General features: G+C 49.3%; 2 protein-coding genes across 2 annotated transcripts in view; both read right to left on the bottom strand.

Annotated features, from left to right (window-relative positions):
* Nucleotides 1–11,088, bottom strand: part of LOC134935907 (dnaJ homolog subfamily C member 3-like) — a 48,856-nt gene extending 37,768 nt beyond the window's left edge. The window contains exon 1 of the mRNA XM_063930759.1: nt 10,792–11,088. The gene's annotated coding sequence lies outside the window, so the exon portion shown is untranslated. The remainder of the gene's footprint in view (nt 1–10,791) is intronic.
* A 7,357-nt stretch (nt 11,089–18,445) lies between these two features.
* CLDN15 (claudin 15) overlaps nt 18,446–20,911 on the bottom strand; it is a 101,181-nt gene continuing 98,715 nt past the window's right edge. Inside the window, exon 5 of the mRNA XM_063930758.1 lies at nt 18,446–19,907. Coding sequence (XP_063786828.1) covers nt 19,781–19,907 — 127 coding nt within the window. The 3' untranslated portion in view covers nt 18,446–19,780. The remainder of the gene's footprint in view (nt 19,908–20,911) is intronic.

The following is a 20,911-nucleotide window of genomic DNA, read 5'->3' as shown; positions in this document are numbered from 1 at the left end:
CAGCACAGTCACACAGTCTATATACACCCCTCACCCTGCCCTTATACAGAGATACACGCTGACAGCTCAGTCACACAGTCTATATACACCTCTCACCCTGCCCTTATACAGAGATACACGCTGACAGCGCAGTCACACAGTCTATATACACCCCTCACCCTGCCCTTATACAGAGATACACGCTGACAGCGCAGTCACACAGTCTATATACACCCCTCACCCTGCCCTTATACAGAGATACACACTGACAGCACAGTCACACAGTCTATATACACCCCTCACCCTGCCCTTATACAGAGATACACACTGACAGCGCAGTCACACAGTCTATATACACCCCTCACCCTGCCCTTATACAGAGATACACGCTGACAGCGCAGTCACACAGTCTATATACACCCCTCACCCTGCCCTTATACAGAGATACACGCTGACAGCGCAGTCACACAGCCTATATACACCTCTCACCCTGCCCTTATACAGAGATACACACTGACAGCACAGTCACACAGTCTATATACACCCCTCACCCTGCCCTTATACAGAGATACACGCTGACAGCGCAGTCACACAGTCTATATACACCCCTCACCCTGCCCTTATACAGAGATACACACTGACAGCAGTCACACAGTCTATATACACCTCTCACCCTGCCCTTATACAGAGATACACGCTGACAGCACAGTCACACAGTCTATATACACCCCTCACCCTGCCCTTATACAGAGATACACGCTGACAGCACAGTCACACAGTCTATATACACCCCTCACCCTGCCCTTATACAGAGATACACACTGACAGCACTGTCACACAGTCTATATACACCTCTCACCCTGCCCTTATACAGAGATACACGCTGACAGCACAGTCACACAGTATATATACACCCCTCACCCTGCCCTTATACAGAGATACACACTGACAGCGCAGTCACACAGTCTATATACACCCCTCACCCTGCCCTTATACAGAGATACACGCTGACAGTGCAGTCACACAGCCTATATACACCTCTCACCCTGCCCTTATACAGAGATACACGCTGACAGTGCAGTCACACAGCCTATATACACCTCTCACCCTGCCCTTATACAGAGATACACGCTGACAGCTCAGTCACACAGTCTATATACACCCCTCACCCTGCTCTTATACAGAGATACACGCTGACAGCACAGTCACACAGTCTATATACACCTCTCACCCTGCCCTTATACAGAGATACACACTGACAGCACAGTCACACAGTCTATATACACCCCTCACCCTGCCCTTATACAGAGATACACACTGACAGCACAGTCACACAGCCTATATACACCCCTCACCCTGCCCTTATACAGACATACACGCTGACAGCGCAGTCACACAGTCTATATACACCCCTCACCCTGCCCTTATACAGAGATACACACTGACAGCACAGTCACACAGCCTATATACACCCCTCACCCTGCCCTTATACAGACATACACGCTGACAGCGCAGTCACACAGTCTATATACACCCCTCACCCTGTCCTTATACAGAGATACACACTGACAGCGCAGTCACACAGTCTATATACACCCCTCACCCTGCCCTTATACAGAGATACACACTGACAGCACAGTCACACAGTCTATATACACCTCTCACCCTGCCCTTATACAGAGATACACACTGACAGCACAGTCACACAGTCTATATACACCCCTCACCCTGCCCTTATACAGAGATACACGCTGACAGCGCAGTCACACAGTCTATATACACCCCTCACCCTGTCCTTATACAGAGATACACACTGACAGCGCAGTCACACAGTCTATATACACCCCTCACCCTGCCCTTATACAGAGATATACGCTGACAGCGCAGTCACACAGTCTATATACACCCCTCACCCTGCCCTTATACAGAGATACACACTGACAGCACAGTCACACAGTCTATATACACCCCTCACCCTGCCCTTATACAGAGATACACGCTGACAGCACAGTCACACAGTCTATATACACCCCTCACCCTGCCCTTATACAGAGATACACACTGACAGCGCAGTCACACAGTCTATATACACCCCTCACCCTGCCCTTATACAGAGATACACACTGACAGCACAGTCACACAGTCTATATACACCCCTCACCCTGCCCTTATACAGAGATACACACTGACAGCACAGTCACACAGTCTATATACACCCCTCACCCTGCCCTTATACAGAGATACACGCTGACAGCACAGTCACACAGTCTATATACACCCCTCACCCTGCCCTTATACAGAGATACACACTGACAGCACAGTCACACAGTCTATATACACCCCTCACCCTGCCCTTATACAGAGATACACACTGACAGCGCAGTCACACAGTCTATATACACCCCTCACCCTGCCCTTATACAGAGATACACGCTGACAGCGCAGTCACACAGTCTATATACACCCCTCACCCTGCCCTTATACAGAGATACACGCTGACAGCGCAGTCACACAGTCTATATACACCTCTCACCCTGCCCTTATACAGAGATACACGCTGACAGCACAGTCACACAGTCTATATACACCCCTCACCCTGCCCTTATACAGAGATACACACTGACAGCGCAGTCACACAGTCTATATACACCCCTCACCCTGCCCTTATACAGAGATACACACTGACAGCACAGTCACACAGCCTATATACACCCCTCACCCTGCCCTTATACAGAGATACACACTGACAGCGCAGTCACACAGTCTATATACACCCCTCACCCTGCCCTTATACAGAGATACACACTGACAGCACAGTCACACAGTCTATATACACCCCTCACCCTGCCCTTATACAGAGATACACACTGACAGCGCAGTCACACAGTCTATATACACCTCTCACCCTGCCCTTATACAGAGATACACGCTGACAGCGCAGTCACACAGTCTATATACACCTCTCACCCTGCCCTTATACAGAGATACACGCTGACAGAGCAGTCACACAGTATATATACACCTCTCACCCTGCCCTTATACAGAGATACACACTGACAGCTCAGTCACACAGTCTATATACATCCCTCACCCTGCCCTTATACAGAGATACACACTGACAGCACAGTCACACAGTCTATATACACCCCTCACCCTGCCCTTATACAGAGATACACGCTGACAGCACAGTCACACAGTCTATATACACCCCTCACCCTGCCCTTATACAGAGATACACACTGACAGCGCAGTCACACAGTCTATATACACCCCTCACCCTGCCCTTATACAGAGATACACGCTGACAGCGCAGTCACACAGTCTATATACACCCCTCACCCTGCCCTTATACAGAGATACACGCTGACAGCGCAGTCACACAGTCTATATACACCCCTCACCCTGCCCTTATACAGAGATACACACTGACAGCGCAGTCACACAGTCTATATACACCCCTCACCCTGCCCTTATACAGAGATACACGCTGACAGCGCAGTCACACAGTCTATATATACCCCTCACCCTGCCCTTATACAGAGATACACACTGACAGCGCAGTCACACAGTCTATATACACCTCTCACCCTGCCCTTATACAGAGATACACACTGACAGCACAGTCACACAGTCTATATACACCCCTCACCCTGCTCTTATACAGAGATACACACTGACAGCACAGTCACACAGTCTATATACACCCCTCACCCTGCTCTTATACAGAGATACACACTGACAGCACAGTCACACAGTCTATATACACCCCTCACCCTGCCCTTATACAGAGATACACACTGACAGCGCAGTCACACAGTCTATATACACCCCTCACCCTGCCCTTATACAGAGATACACACTGACAGCGCAGTCACACAGTCTATATACACCTCTCACCCTGCCCTTATACAGAGATACACACTGACAGCTCAGTCACACAGTCTATATACACCCCTCACCCTGCCCTTATACAGAGATACACACTGACAGCGCAGTCACACAGCCTATATACACCCCTCACCCTGCCCTTATACAGAGATACACGCTGACAGCGCAGTCACACAGTCTATATACACCCCTCACCCTGCCCTTATACAGAGATACACACTGACAGCACAGTCACACAGCCTATATACACCCCTCACCCTGCCCTTATACAGAGATACACACTGACAGCACAGTCACACAGCCTATATACACCCCTCACCCTGCCCTTATACAGAGATACACACTGACAGCACAGTCACACAGCCTATATACACCCCTCACCCTGCCCTTATACAGAGATACACGCTGACAGCTCAGTCACACAGTATACATACACCTCTCACCCTGCCCTTATACAGAGATACACGCTGACAGCGCAGTCACACAGTCTATATACACCCCTCACCCTGCCCTTATACAGAGATACACACTGACAGCACAGTCACACAGTCTATATACACCTCTCACCCTGCCCTTATACAGAGATACACGCTGACAGCACAGTCACACAGCCTATATACACCCCTCACCCTGCTCTTATACAGAGATACACGCTGACAGCACAGTCACACAGTCTATATACACCCCTCACCCTGCCCTTATACAGAGATACACACTGACAGCGCAGTCACACAGTCTATATACACCCCTCACCCTGCCCTTATACAGAGATACACACTGACAGCACAGTCACACAGTCTATATACACCCCTCACCCTGCCCTTATACAGAGATACACACTGACAGCTCAGTCACACAGTCTATATACACCCCTCACCCTGCCCTTATACAGAGATACACACTGACAGCGCAGTCACACAGTCTATATACACCTCTCACCCTGCCCTTATACAGAGATACACACTGACAGCACAGTCACACAGTCTATATACACCCCTCACCCTGCCCTTATACAGAGATACACACTGACAGCACAGTCACACAGTCTATATACACCTCTCACCCTGCCCTTATACAGAGATACACACTGACAGCGCAGTCACACAGTCTATATACACCCCTCACCCTGCCCTTATACAGAGATACACACTGACAGCACAGTCACACAGTCTATATACACCCCTCACCCTGCCCTTATACAGAGATACACACTGACAGCACAGTCACACAGTCTATATACACCCCTCACCCTGCCCTTATACAGAGATACACACTGACAGCGCAGTCACACAGCCTATATACACCTCTCACCCTGCCCTTATACAGAGATACACGCTGACAGCGCAGTCACACAGTCTATATACACCCCTCACCCTGCCCTTATACAGAGATACACACTGACAGCACAGTCACACAGTATATATACACCCCTCACCCTGCCCTTATACAGAGATACACGCTGACAGTGCAGTCACACAGCCTATATACACCCCTCACCCTGCCCTTATACAGAGATACACACTGACAGCGCAGTCACACAGTCTATATACACCTCTCACCCTGCTCTTATACAGAGATACACGCTGACAGCACAGTCACACAGTCTATATACACCTCTCACCCTGCTCTTATACAGAGATACACGCTGACAGCACAGTCACACAGTCTATATACACCCCTCACCCTGCCCTTATACAGAGATACACGCTGACAGCGCAGTCACACAGTCTATATACACCCCTCACCCTGCCCTTATACAGAGATACACACTGACAGCGCAGTCACACAGTCTATATACACCTCTCACCCTGCCCTTATACAGAGATACACACTGACAGCACAGTCACACAGTCTATATACACCCCTCACCCTGCCCTTATACAGAGATACACACTGACAGCGCAGTCACACAGTCTATATACACCCCTCACCCTGCCCTTATACAGAGATACACACTGACAGCACAGTCACACAGTCTATATACACCTCTCACCCTGCCCTTATACAGAGATACACGCTGACAGCTCAGTCACACAGTCTATATACACCCCTCACCCTGCCCTTATACAGAGATACACGCTGACAGCGCAGTCACACAGTCTATATACACCCCTCACCCTGCCCTTATACAGAGATACACACTGACAGCACAGTCACACAGTCTATATACACCCCTCACCCTGCCCTTATACAGAGATACACACTGACAGCGCAGTCACACAGTCTATATACACCTCTCACCCTGCCCTTATACAGAGATACACACTGACAGCACAGTCACACAGTCTATATACACCCCTCACCCTGCCCTTATACAGAGATACACGCTGACAGCTCAGTCACACAGTCTATATACACCCCTCACCCTGCCCTTATACAGAGATACACACTGACAGCGCAGTCACACAGTCTATATTCACCCCTCACCCTGCCCTTATACAGAGATACACACTGACAGCACAGTCACACAGTCTATATACACCTCTCACCCTGCCCTTATACAGAGATACACACTGACAGCAGTCACAGCCTATATACACCCCTCACCCTGCCCTTATACAGAGATACACGCTGACAGCACAGTCACACAGTCTATATACACCCCTCACCCTGCCCTTATACAGAGATACACGCTGACAGCGCAGTCACACAGTCTATATACACCCCTCACCCTGCCCTTATACAGAGATACACACTGACAGCGCAGTCACACAGTCTATATACACCCCTCACCCTGCCCTTATACAGAGATACACACTGACAGCGCAGTCACACAGTCTATATACACCTCTCACCCTGCCCTTATACAGAGATACACACTGACAGCGCAGTCACACAGTCTATATACACCCCTCACCCTGCCCTTATACAGAGATACACACTGACAGCACAGTCACACAGTCTATATACACCCCTCACCCTGCCCTTATACAGAGATACACGCTGACAGCGCAGTCACACAGTCTATATACACCCCTCACCCTGCCCTTATACAGAGATACACACTGACAGCGCAGTCACACAGTCTATATACACCCCTCACCCTGCCCTTATACAGAGATACACACTGACAGCGCAGTCACACAGTCTATATACACCTCTCACCCTGCCCTTATACAGAGATACACACTGACAGCGCAGTCACACAGTCTATATACACCCCTCACCCTGCCCTTATACAGAGATACACACTGACAGCGCAGTCACACAGTCTATATACACCCCTCACCCTGCCCTTATACAGAGATACACACTGACAGCGCAGTCACACAGTCTATATACACCTCTCACCCTGCCCTTATACAGAGATACACACTGACAGCGCAGTCACACAGTCTATATACACCCCTCACCCTGCCCTTATACAGAGATACACACTGACAGCAGTCACAGCCTATATACACCCCTCACCCTGCCCTTATACAGAGATACACACTGACAGCGCAGTCACACAGTCTATATACACCCCTCACCCTGCCCTTATACAGAGATACACGCTGACAGCGCAGTCACACAGTCTATATACACCCCTCACCCTGCCCTTATACAGAGATACACACTGACAGCACAGTCACACAGTCTATATACACCCCTCACCCTGCCCTTATACAGAGATACACACTGACAGCACAGTCACACAGTCTATATACACCCCTCACCCTGCCCTTATACAGAGATACACGCTGACAGCTCAGTCACACAGTCTATATACACCCCTCACCCTGCCCTTATACAGAGATACACGCTGACAGCGCAGTCACACAGTCTATATACACCCCTCACCCTGCCCTTATACAGAGATACACACTGACAGCACAGTCACACAGTCTATATACACCCCTCACCCTGCCCTTATACAGAGATACACACTGACAGCACAGTCACACAGTCTATATACACCCCTCACCCTGCCCTTATACAGAGATACACGCTGACAGCACAGTCACACAGTCTATATACACCCCTCACCCTGCCCTTATACAGAGATACACACTGACAGCTCAGTCACACAGTCTATATACACCCCTCACCCTGCCCTTATACAGAGATACACGCTGACAGCTCAGTCACACAGTCTATATACACCCCTCACCCTGCCCTTATACAGAGATACACACTGACAGCGCAGTCACACAGCCTATATACACCTCTCACCCTGCCCTTATACAGAGATACACGCTGACAGCACAGTCACACAGTCTATATACACCCCTCACCCTGCCCTTATACAGAGATACACACTGACAGCGCAGTCACACAGTCTATATACACCCCTCACCCTGCCCTTATACAGAGATACACGCTGACAGCGCAGTCACACAGTCTATATACATCCCTCACCCTGCCCTTATACAGAGATACACACTGACAGCACAGTCACACAGTCTATATACACCCCTCACCCTGCCCTTATACAGAGATACACGCTGACAGCACAGTCACACAGCCTATATACATCCCTCACCCTGCCCTTATACAGAGATACACGCTGACAGCGCAGTCACACAGTCTATATACACCCCTCACCCTGCCCTTATACAGAGATACACGCTGACAGCACAGTCACACAGTCTATATACACCCCTCACCCTGCCCTTATACAGAGATACACGCTGACAGCGCAGTCACACAGTCTATATACACCCCTCACCCTGCCCTTATACAGAGATACACGCTGACAGCACAGTCACACAGTCTATATACACCCCTCACCCTGCCCTTATACAGAGATACACACTGACAGCGCAGTCACACAGTCTATATACACCCCTCACCCTGCCCTTATACAGAGATACACGCTGACAGCAGTCACAGCCTATATACACCCCTCACCCTGCCCTTATACAGAGATACACGCTGACAGCTCAGTCACACAGTCTATATACACCCCTCACCCTGCCCTTATACAGAGATACACGCTGACAGCGCAGTCACACAGTCTATATACACCCCTCACCCTGCCCTTATACAGAGATACACGCTGACAGCGCAGTCACACAGTCTATATACACCCCTCACCCTGCCCTTATACAGAGATACACACTGACAGCTCAGTCACACAGTATATATACACCCCTCACCCTGTCCTTATACAGAGATACACACTGACAGCGCAGTCACACAGTCTATATACACCTCTCACCCTGCCCTTATACAGAGATACACACTGACAGCACAGTCACACAGTCTATATACACCTCTCACCCTGCCCTTATACAGAGATACACACTGACAGCACAGTCACACAGTATATATACACCCCTCACCCTGTCCTTATACAGAGATACACACTGACAGCGCAGTCACACAGTCTATATACACCTCTCACCCTGCCCTTATACAGAGATACACACTGACAGCTCAGTCACACAGTATATATACACCCCTCACCCTGTCCTTATACAGAGATACACACTGACAGCGCAGTCACACAGCCTATATACACCTCTCACCCTGCCCTTATACAGAGATACACGCTGACAGCGCAGTCACACAGTCTATATACACCCCTCACCCTGCCCTTATACAGAGATACACACTGACAGCGCAGTCACACAGCCTATATACACCCCTCACCCTGCCCTTATACAGAGATACACACTGACAGCGCAGTCACACAGTCTATATACACCCCTCACCCTGCCCTTATACAGAGATACACACTGACAGCACAGTCACACAGTCTATATACACCCCTCACCCTGCCCTTATACAGAGATACACACTGACAGCGCAGTCACACAGTCTATATACACCCCTCACCCTGCCCTTATACAGAGATACACACTGACAGCGCAGTCACACAGTCTATATACACCCCTCACCCTGCCCTTATACAGAGATACACGCTGACAGCGCAGTCACACAGTCTATATACACCTCTCACCCTGCCCTTATACAGAGATACACACTGACAGCGCAGTCACACAGTCTATATACACCCCTCACCCTGCCCTTATACAGAGATACACACTGACAGCGCAGTCACACAGTCTATATACACCCCTCACCCTGCCCTTATACAGAGATACACGCTGACAGCACAGTCACACAGTCTATATACACCCCTCACCCTGCCCTTATACAGAGATACACGCTGACAGCGCAGTCACACAGTCTATATACACCCCTCACCCTGCCCTTATACAGAGATACACACTGACAGCGCAGTCACACAGCCTATATACACCCCTCACCCTGCCCTTATACAGAGATACACGCTGACAGCACAGTCACACAGTCTATATACACCCCTCACCCTGCCCTTATACAGAGATACACGCTGACAGCACAGTCACACAGTCTATATACACCCCTCACCCTGCCCTTATACAGAGATACACACTGACAGCGCAGTCACACAGTCTATATACACCCCTCACCCTGCCCTTATACAGAGATACACACTGACAGCGCAGTCACACAGTCTATATACACCCCTCACCCTGCCCTTATACAGAGATACACACTGACAGCGCAGTCACACAGTCTATATACACCCCTCACCCTGCCCTTATACAGAGATACACGCTGACAGCACAGTCACACAGTCTATATACACCCCTCACCCTGCCCTTATACAGAGATACACACTGACAGCACAGTCACACAGTCTATATACACCCCTCACCCTGCCCTTATACAGAGATACACGCTGACAGCACAGTCACACAGTCTATATACACACAGAGTACAGTATATCCACATATGAAGAGTACAGTACATAGTGTGTGTATATATAGATAGATAGACATACATACAGCATATATACAAATATAATACATACATAATACATACAGCATGCATATATACATACATCATACACATATATATATATATATATATATACATACATACAGCATACATACATACACTGGGGCACACAGACACTGGCAGCAGGATAGAATTACACGGAGTGAGTACCTGCAGCTCCCCTGTCACATTATCCTGCACACACTGTGACACCAGGACTTTTGCTTCCGGGTTTGATGACGTCACACACGACAACCTGTCTCCTGTTCCCAGAGCCGCTTCCGGGTTCCTTGTACTGACCAACCACATTCACGGCCGAGATAGCGTGGGGGCTCCTGATTGGTCAACAGCTCGGCGAAAGGGCCAGTCATCAGCACTCTACTCCTCACGCATGACGCCTCACGTCTCCTAGAGACAGCGGCGTACAAGCGGCACTTCCGCCCTCACCCACCTCTCATTGGCCGTAGCTTGTTCCTTTGGGTCCGTCTCTTCTCCTGTTCATTGGTTGCTTTTAAGCGCCTCTTCGCCACTTGCCGCCCTGTGATTGGTCCGTTGCCTTCACATGACTTGCTAAGTAATTCCCAACGTCCGCACGCCCTTGTCACTTTTCCATTAGCTGAGCCTGACGGAGATTTGCCACTCACCTAGACACGCCCCCGCTGCGCTGTGATTGGCTAGCGCATATGCCCATTGAATTACCAATCACAGCGCCCCCCAGAGGCGAGTGTCGGAATAGCTTATTTAGTTGCTGATGTGTTCCCTGGTTGTTACAGCAGGGGGCGCTGCACATGTCTCTGTGCCATAGAGCAGAGCTGCATATAGCTGTGTTGCTGGCCTGCACGATATGTCTGGTACAGGGCCAGTTTTATACCTGGGCCCATCATTGGATGCCCCATGGGGGTGGGGGTATGGTGCCAGTAAACGCGTCATTGCACCCTGGCGCCCCACTTTACAATATTTATGGCATCGCCCAGATAAGATTGGTAAGGGCCATGTTGATGTGATCCTCTGGGCCAGTGGGCCTATGCAGGAGGCCGATATTCTCTCTATGGGGTCCCGGCAGCTGCTTTATCAGTGCCTTCAACAGCGGCCTTGGTTCCTGCATTGTTTTTCGGCGTCAGTACGCATCTATGGGCACAGAGACCGCTGTTCCTGACGTACAGCTCATGTGGGGCGACCCATCGGGGGGTGTGGAAGGAGACGGGTGGCCCTGGATGTCAGGGGTCTCCCAGGCCTTGGCTGTAGATACGGCTGTAGGTTAGATGTTTTCACATCTAGGCATCTTTTGTCTACTTTGTACGTCTCGGCTTTGCCCACCGGCCATTGCTGCACACGGCGACGGCCGCTGGCGAGACAGCAGCCCCGGGACGGGTGGTGTGCGGCTCAAATGCGTCGTAGTCTCAGAGTCTGTCATTGTCACTGTTGTAGTTGCTGTCTGTCCAAGTTGTTGTCAACCTAGCTTGGTTTTGATCGGCAGATGTTGTTCACAGAGATATTGGGGTACACACCCACTGACGGGCTCACGATATACATTGGCCATTGGAGGGATATATCTATATATTGATATATTTGGCTGATATATAGCTCAGTGTGTACTCAGCTTTAATTGGCGTTCGGGATCCCGGCAGTCGCAACACCGAGGGGGCGGGGGGGGGGGGGTTTAGGTTGCGGGGGAAGGGTTAGGCTGCGGGGGTAGGGGTGGGTTGAAGGGAGGGGGGGGGGCGGTTAGGGTTAGGCTGCAGATGGTGGGAGGGTTATATTTAGGCTGCGGGGAGGGGGGGTAGGTTTGGGCACCACCGGGCAGAGTTAGGGTTAGGCTGCGGAGGGGGTGAACGGTGAGGATCAGGCTGCAGGTAGGTAGTGTTAGAGTTAGAGGGGTTGGGAATTAGGGTTAGGTTGCTTACCTAGCAGGTGTCGGGTTCTTGCACGTCGGGACGCGGCTGTCGGTATTATGACCGGCAGCAACCCAAGCGCCGGGATCCTGATACCATCCCTTAATTTATATTGGTTGTGTTATTTGACTCACTGGACCTGATAAACCGTAATAGAGGATCCATACATTGCTCAGTGGGTATGCTCATCTTCTTGTTATTCATATGGTATGAGTAACTTTGAACCTCAGTTTGGTATCATTTCCCATGGGCTGTGGAAGGTACAACGAACATAAAATGTAGCAAGCGGGTAGACTTCCCACCTGCATAGGATTTGAGATAAGGGTCACTGTAATGGAGAGAACACCCGTAATTCATTACGAAAGCCGCAAGAGACTTTTCTATACTGTTGTCGCCTGGCACCCGTGTTACTCTCTGTATCCCCTATGCACTGTCTGATATCCACGGTACACTTTAAAACGGGATAGTATCAGGATCTCGGCACTGGCGTTGCGATCCATGCCGGAATCGCAGCATTGGTATTCCGAGCAGTGTCGGAAAATCCGGCGTCGGTATTCCTGACTGCCGTCATCCCGTACGCCGGGATCCTGACCACACAAAGTCACAGTGACATTATCTTAAGTGACGTTGTTAATTCTTCAAAGTTTCCATAGTTACTTAAACATTATCCAACAGTTATTGGAATAACGGAAGACTTCTACTGCTATGACTTCTTTAGAAACCTATAGTAAATCTGTGGCCGATAGATCTACACGTGGAGCCATACCAGAGATCCTTCTTTGTGGACCCTTTGCGAACTGTGAGACTGATGCTCCAGTCATTTGTCTCGTTTGTCGACCACCTACCTGTTTTCTCCTTGACCGAACCAATTGCGTACTGACCAGGCTCCGTTGCGGGACTCCGCTCGGAATCTATTTCCTGCCATGATACGTTCTAAACCTCTGACTTTGTTGTTGGATTATGCTTCATTTTGGACCTCTGAGCTATTCTTTATGACTGTGTTTTGACTAATCTGTATAGGGAGGTGGAGGTGTACTCCTACCTACATGGAATGGTATCGAAATCCAAGCACTTGGGATGGCGGCACCCACTTGCTAAGTATAGTACCCTTAATCCCTAACCCTCCTTTCCCGCAGCCTGACCCTAACTCTCCCCTCACGCAGCCTATCCCTAAGCCTCCCCGGTGGTGCTAACCCCCTCTCCACAACCTAACCCTCCCTCCCCTGAAGCCTAACCCTTCCTGGTTATGCCTAACCCCCTCCCCACAGCCTAAACCTAACCCTCCCTCCTTCGAAGCCTAACCCTCCCTTGTGGTGCCTAACCCTTCCTCTGCGAAGCCTAAGCCTAACACACACCCCGTTCAGGACCAAAGGCATTTCGATCGACGTCAGGATTCCAGTTTTGGGATTCCTACTGCCGGCATCCTGAGCGCTAGGACCCTAACCGGATCCCGCAAACACACACACCTGATCCACAACAGTTCTTTAGGTTCAAAGGAGAACATTAAGAAGCTCCCAGTTAGTGGCTGTATTAATTCAGCTGTAAGGGCTGAAATCAAGTTTGGCGTGACCTTTCACGCCTGCGTCTAATTGAATTGACCCCTAAAGATATTTTTTCCTGGAATCAGGTTTTAGTGAATCGTGCCTTGACAATATGTCTGCCATTATTGTTCTCACCTCATTTTTGGCTCTAGTGTATTGTTCTTACGTATGGATCGGCTGTAATGTTTTCCTGTCTTTTCAGAAAAGACAAAAATGCAGACGGTATCTTACCTGTGTCGTCGTACGCAGTTTCTTGGCTACTGACGGCAGTGTGAAGCGCTGTCTGAGCTACTGTAAAGCGTAATAATTGTTTATTTCATTGGATGTGAGGGGAAATTACTATTCATTTTGGAGAGCTGTATTGATTTAGAAAGTATTGTATTCATTTGCATTCGATGGTGAGGATGGATTGACATTTAAAGTCACCACTTGACATTAATGAATTAGCCAAATGGTATACATGAAAGAAGTAGTGTTTACACTTAACACATACTTGCCTACCCTCCCGGAATGGCAGGGAGGCTCCCGAAAATCGTGTAGCGCTCTCGCCCAGCCCAGAAAGGTAGGCAAGTGTCCCTCATCCCCCCGCTGCTCCTGCTTGGCCGCCCACAACGGCGCACCAGTGGGCGGTCCGAGGGGGACCCGATGATGCGATTTGCGCTGAATCGCGTCATCATAGCTCCGCCCCCCGCTCTCCAGCGCCTGCTTCCTCGGCATTGGATAGCGGGGGGTGGAGCACAATGTCGTATTTTATGCCATCACGCCCCCCTTACTACCGGACACGCCCTCCTGTTCGCCGACCAGGCTGCCCCCTTCGGGAAGAGGGGTCAGCAATATCGGCAAGTATGACTTAACAAAATCTGACCACTATGCTGTCTGTCACTCCTGAGTTGCAAACTGCCGCAGCAGGCGATTTTTGCACTGCTGCGATCAGATAGGCTCCGCCCGTACGGGAGTGTATTGTAGCTGTGCAAGTGTGCGATCGCATGTGCAGCCGAGCGGTACAAACAGTTCTTGTGCAGTCTCTCAGTAGCCCAGAACTTACTCAGCCGCTGCGATCACTTCAGCCTGTCCGGGCCCGGAACTGACGTCAGGAACTCTCCCTGCAAACGATTCGACACACCTGCGTTTTTCCAACCACTCCCTGAAAACGGTCAGTTGCCACCCACAAACGCCCTCTTCCTGTCAATCTCCTTGCCATCGCCTGTGCGACCGGATCCTTCGCACAAACCCATCACTGAGCGGCGATCCGCTTTGTACCCGTGCGATGCGCCTGCGCATTGCGATGCATACGTATGCGCAGTTTAGACCTGATCGCAGGCTGTGGGAAAATGCAGCATATCGATCAGGTGTGAATTAGGCCCACAGAGTGACTGACAGCTTTGCAGACTCGCTACAAAAATGTACAGAGTGGGGGGGGGGGGTGTTGATTCAAGCACAGGTCAGTGATGTCACAATTCATGTTACGACTGCAGTCTGACCTGTATCAGATAACATCAGGACTATGGATTGCAGTACCAAATTTATCTATGAATTCCGGGTTTTCAGTCCAGTCCTGAAATTATTTATGAATTCCAGGTTTTCAGTCCAGTTCCGAAATTATTTATGAATTCCAGGTTTTCATTCCAGTGCCGAAATTATTTTCAAAATCCTGGTTTTCAGGATAACCGGACTACAATTTGAGGGTTCATTTTGGCATTGGGATTAAGAAAAAAAAACTGGGAAAAAAGCAATGCAAAATTGTATATCAGCACAACTCTCTACACTGGAAATTGACTACACTGATGATGTCATGCAAACTGCATTTTTCTGCAGTCATCGATCTATGGGCCTGATTCAGACCGGATCGCTCCCCTGCAAATTTGCAGAGGTTTGCGATCAGGTAGTCACCGCCCAGACATAGTGAAAATCCGTCCCGTGCAAGTCTGCCTACGCAGTGCGGACGCTTTGGAGCGCCTGCATTTTTCCTGATGCTCCCAGAAAACGACCAGTTACCACCCCCAAATGTCCGCTTCCTGTCAATCAAACTGAGTTCGCCTAGTGACCAAATGCAGGATTTTGCATGCGCAGTCATTCGATAATCGGCCGCTGTGCGATTTCGCACAACGCGGATCAGGTCTGAATTAGGCCCTTATGAACGCTGACCAGACCCAAACTCCAGAATTTGTTTTGGCCAAGTAATATACCGTATATACTCGAGTATAAGCCGACTTTTTCAGCACTTTTTTTTGTGCTGAAAAAGCCACCTCGGCTTATACTCGAGTCAGTGCAGGCAGAGGCAGAGCAGTGTGAAGGAGGGACATGGAGCGCACAGCGCGCGGCGCTCCTGTGTCCCTCCTGCATCTCCGGCGGCAGCAGCGGCGGTTCTATTACAGGAAATACCCGTTCGTGACCTCTGATCACGAACCGGCACTTCCTATAATAGACCCGCCGCGGCCGCCGAAGATGCAGGAGGGACACAGGAGAGCCGCGCACGCTGTGTGCTTCGTGTCCCTCCAGAAGACAGCGCGGGATCGACGGAGGGGTAAGTAACAGCACTGTGGGGCATACCTGGCACTTGGGGAGGGAACGTATCTGGCAGCACTGTGGGGGCATATCTGGCAGCACTGTGGGGGCATATCTGGCAGCACTGTGGGGGCATATCTGGCAGCACTGTGGGGGCATATCTGGCAGCACTGTGGGGGCATATCTGGCAGCACTGTGGGGGCATAACTGGCAGCACTGTGGGGGCATATCTGGCAGCACTGTGGGGGCATATCTGGCAGCACTGTGGGGGCATATCTGGCAGCACTGTGGGGGCATATCTGGCAGCACTGTGGGGGCATATCTGGCAGCACTGTGGGGGCATAACTGGCAGCACTGTGGGGGCATAACTGGCAGCACTGTGGGGGCATATCTGGCAGCACTGTGGGGGCATATCTGGCAGCACTGTGGGGGCATAACTGGCAGCACTGTGGGGGCATATCTGGCAGCACTGTGGGGGCATATCTGGCAGCACTGTGGGGGCATATCTGGCAGCACTGTGGGGGCATATCTGGCAGCACTGTGGGGGCATATCTGGCAGCACTGTGGGGGCATATCTGGCACTATGAGGGCATATCTGGCACTGAGGGCTGTGTACGGCTAGAGCTGCATTTCCCACCCTAGGCTTATACTCGAGTCAATAAGTTTTCCCAGGTTTTTGTGGTAGAATTAGGTGCCTCGGCTTATATTCGGGTCGACTTATACTCGAGTATATACGGTACTTAAAAGTTGAACGCCAGTCTGTCTAAAGCTGTTGTTCAAGCCAGGGCCGGCGTCATGGGGGCGCGGGGGGGGGGGGGGGTGTACAAAGAGGACAACTGTACCGGGCCTCAAGGATCAGAGGGGCCTCAATTATATGCTGATGAGTACCCGTCAGGGTAGTGAGCCGTTTTGTTCAAATAGGACAGTGAGCTGTAGGCGGTGTGGGCGCAGCCTCAGAGTGACAGGAGCCTCTCACACACAGTGACTGTGCGGAGCGAGTGTGCATCCACTCTTCCGGGTTCGGCTCTGTTGCAGGCAGTTACGGGACATGGCAGCAGCTCCACTGGCCTGGATTCCCATGCCCTGCACTGGTCTCATCTGGTAGGGTCTGCTGTGCGGTGTTCAGGTCTGGGGAGTGCAGTTCATCTGAGGGGGCCCCAGAGCTATCACTGTATAGGGCCCCAAGATTTCTTTTGCCGGCCCTGGTTCAAGCTAAAGTTGCATCTAGTGACGTATTTTCTGAAGGACCAAAATAAGTTTACATTTTTTGTTTAACAGGTGGACCTTCATCAATATTCATTTGACTTGAACTTGGTATGACCATGGCCTCTTTTGGTCATACTTTTATTTTAGACCTGGCAGTGAAATGTGTACCCAAGGTTTTTAAATAGCACTACTATTTTACTGATTATCAGCAGCTGTCAAAAAGTGAAACCATGCAGACATCACACACATAGCTTTTTTTTATGAGTAACATACAATGTTGGTCTTTTTTGTGCTGTTGCCACAATCTAAAATTCCAAAGTGGCACTTTTAAATGTAAGAATAAACTTTGCGTGTCTTTTACACTAACACATTCCGACCTTTATACTGCATGTAGTGGCTGCTGGCCAGGCTGTGGGGAACTGGTTTCTGGACAACTGGAACCCCCCCCCCCCCCTCCCCCGTGTTTGCTTATGCCTTAAGGACCCCGGTTGCAGATAGGGTTAGGCTGTGGGGGTTGGAGGGTTAGGTTTAGGCTGCTAGAAGGGAGGGTTAGAAGGCCATTGGGATGCCACAGTCAGGGGTTTCTTTGAGGCAGAAGAAATTACAGGATGAACGTGAGGACCACCTGTTGATGCGACCATCGCATTTGTTACAGTCGTGGAACACCCATCACTCCTCAAATGATATCAAACAATAGTTTAATTTTTCAGATTGCATTCAACTGTTAATACTTGGAATAATTATCGACAACAATTAAGACAGGTTTTTACAAAAATAGACAATGCAAAAAAGAAAAAAAGCTCACAATCTAATACAGTTTAGGAATTTATGATGTTGCTCGTGGAAATGATGTTTCCGCTCATCCCGGTATTGGCGAAAGCCGCCATGGAACAAATTGCACGTCGTTCCTGAGAGGAGAGCTAGGTCATTACCACAAGTCATCGGTTGTCTTTATTTCTATAAGCGTTCCAACAAGTCTCTTAAACTCATTACAGAAATCCGCCACTGTCACGATTCTTTCCGGTATATAAATGTCTTTCCAGCGGAATCGCCGCACTAACAATGGCGGAATCCTACAGTATATCCTTCGATAACGGACCCCATAGACTTGGACTCTGAAAAAGCTGCAACAGCATAATCAAATTCACAGAATACAAAGTATTTTTTTTTTAATACATTAAAAAAATAGTGTTTAGTAAATCTTAAAAGAATATTTCTTCAGCAGAAATTGTAGGTATAAAACATTGTAGGTGGAAACGGAGCAAGTTGCCAAATGTCCTCGAAGTTGGACCTTTCATATGAAGTCTTCTCTTTGAAACTGAGCAAGTTGGAGAAGGTCCTCGAAGTTGGACCTTTCATATGAAGTCTTCTTTTTGAAACTGAGCAAGTTGGAGAAGGTCCTCGAAGTTGGACCTTTCATATGAAGTCTTCTTTTTGAAACTGAGCAAGTTGGAGAAGGTCCTTGAAGTTGGACCTTTCATATGAAGCCTTCTTTTTGAAACTGAGCAAGTTGGAGAAGGTCCTCGAAGTTGGACCTTTCATATGAAGTCTTCTTATTGAAACTGAGCAAGTTGGAGAAGGTCCTCGAAGTTGGACCTTTCATATGAAGTCTTCTTATTGAAACTGAGCAAGTTGGAGAAGGTCCTTGAAATTGGACCTTTCATATGAAGTCTTGTTTTTAATAACTTGTAGCACTCAAGCCGGCCTGGATCAACCGTCTTTGGACATTACAGACTTTAGGTTAAAGGTACATACAAGCGATTTCCTGTAAAAGCCCAAAATTAATTTGCCAACACCAAAAGATCAATATTTCCATGAAAAATAAAACCCAATATATTACTCTCTGATGTCCAGTGTTTGGATGGTGCAGCAACGCACCAAGGCCTGGGGAATGAAAATGCTGATGGACCATTGTTGAAAACGGAAGACAGAAGCTTGATATGGATGGAGGCCGTGCGAAGAGGCGCTGCGGCCGGAACGCACTTTGTGTTGCACAGTCTTCATCAGTGTATAGTCCTATACATATGCATTCTTGCCATATTTTGAGATACTGTTGCTGGATTCATAGCGCGGGAGAGCAGTTTGAGGCGCTGGCTTAGCAGCAGACACCGAATTCGTTGACCGATAATTATAGGTGTACTTACTGTAAAATACAGGAAATAAAACAATCAGAAACAATAGTGGTCAGCACACATATGCAGCACAAACACTACTACACCATGCCATATACAAACACACAGCCCAGAACAGACACTACTACACCATGTCATATGCACACACAGCAAAGTACAGACACTACTACACCATGCCATATACACACATAGGTGGTCATTCCGAGTTCATCGCTAGCTGCATTCGTTCGCTGTGCAGCGATGAGGCCAAAAATATGGCAGTTCTGCGCATGCGTATGCGGCGCAATGCGCACGCGCAACGTACTATTACAACGAACGATGTAGTTTCACACAGGGTCTAGCGAAGCATTTCAATCGCACTGGTTGCCGCAGAGTGATTGACATGAAGTGGGCGTTTCTGGGAGGCAACTGACCGTTTTCAGGGAGTGGTCGAAAAAACTCAGGCGTGCCAGGAAAAACGCAGGCGTGACTGGGCGAATGCAGGGCGTGTTTGTGACGGCAAAACAGGAACTGAACAGTCTGAAGTCATCGCAAGCGCTGAGTAGGTTTTGAGCTACTCTAAAACTGCACAAAAAAACTTTGTAGCCGCTCTGCGATCCGTTCGTTCGCACTTCTGCTAAGCTAAAATACACTCCCAGTGGGAGGCGGCATAGCGTTTGCATGGCTGCTAAAAACTGCTAGCGAGCGATCAACTCGGAATGACCACCATAGCCCAGTACAGACACTACTACACCATATCATATATACACAGAGCCTAGTACAGACACTACTACACCATGCCATATATACACACACAGCCCAGTACAGATACTACTACATCATGCCATATATACACACACAGCCCAGTACAGACACTACTCCACCATGCCATGTATGCACACACAGCCCAGTACAGACACTACTGCACCATGCCATATATACACACACACAGCCCAGTACATACACTACTACACCATGCCATGTATACACACACACAGCCCAGTACAGACACTACTACACCTTGCCATATATACAC

The sequence above is a fragment of the Pseudophryne corroboree genome, chromosome 6 (genome assembly GCF_028390025.1).
Source record: "Pseudophryne corroboree isolate aPseCor3 chromosome 6, aPseCor3.hap2, whole genome shotgun sequence".
NCBI classification, from domain to species: domain Eukaryota; kingdom Metazoa; phylum Chordata; class Amphibia; order Anura; family Myobatrachidae; genus Pseudophryne; species Pseudophryne corroboree.
This window is presented reverse-complemented; position numbering and strand designations above follow the sequence as displayed.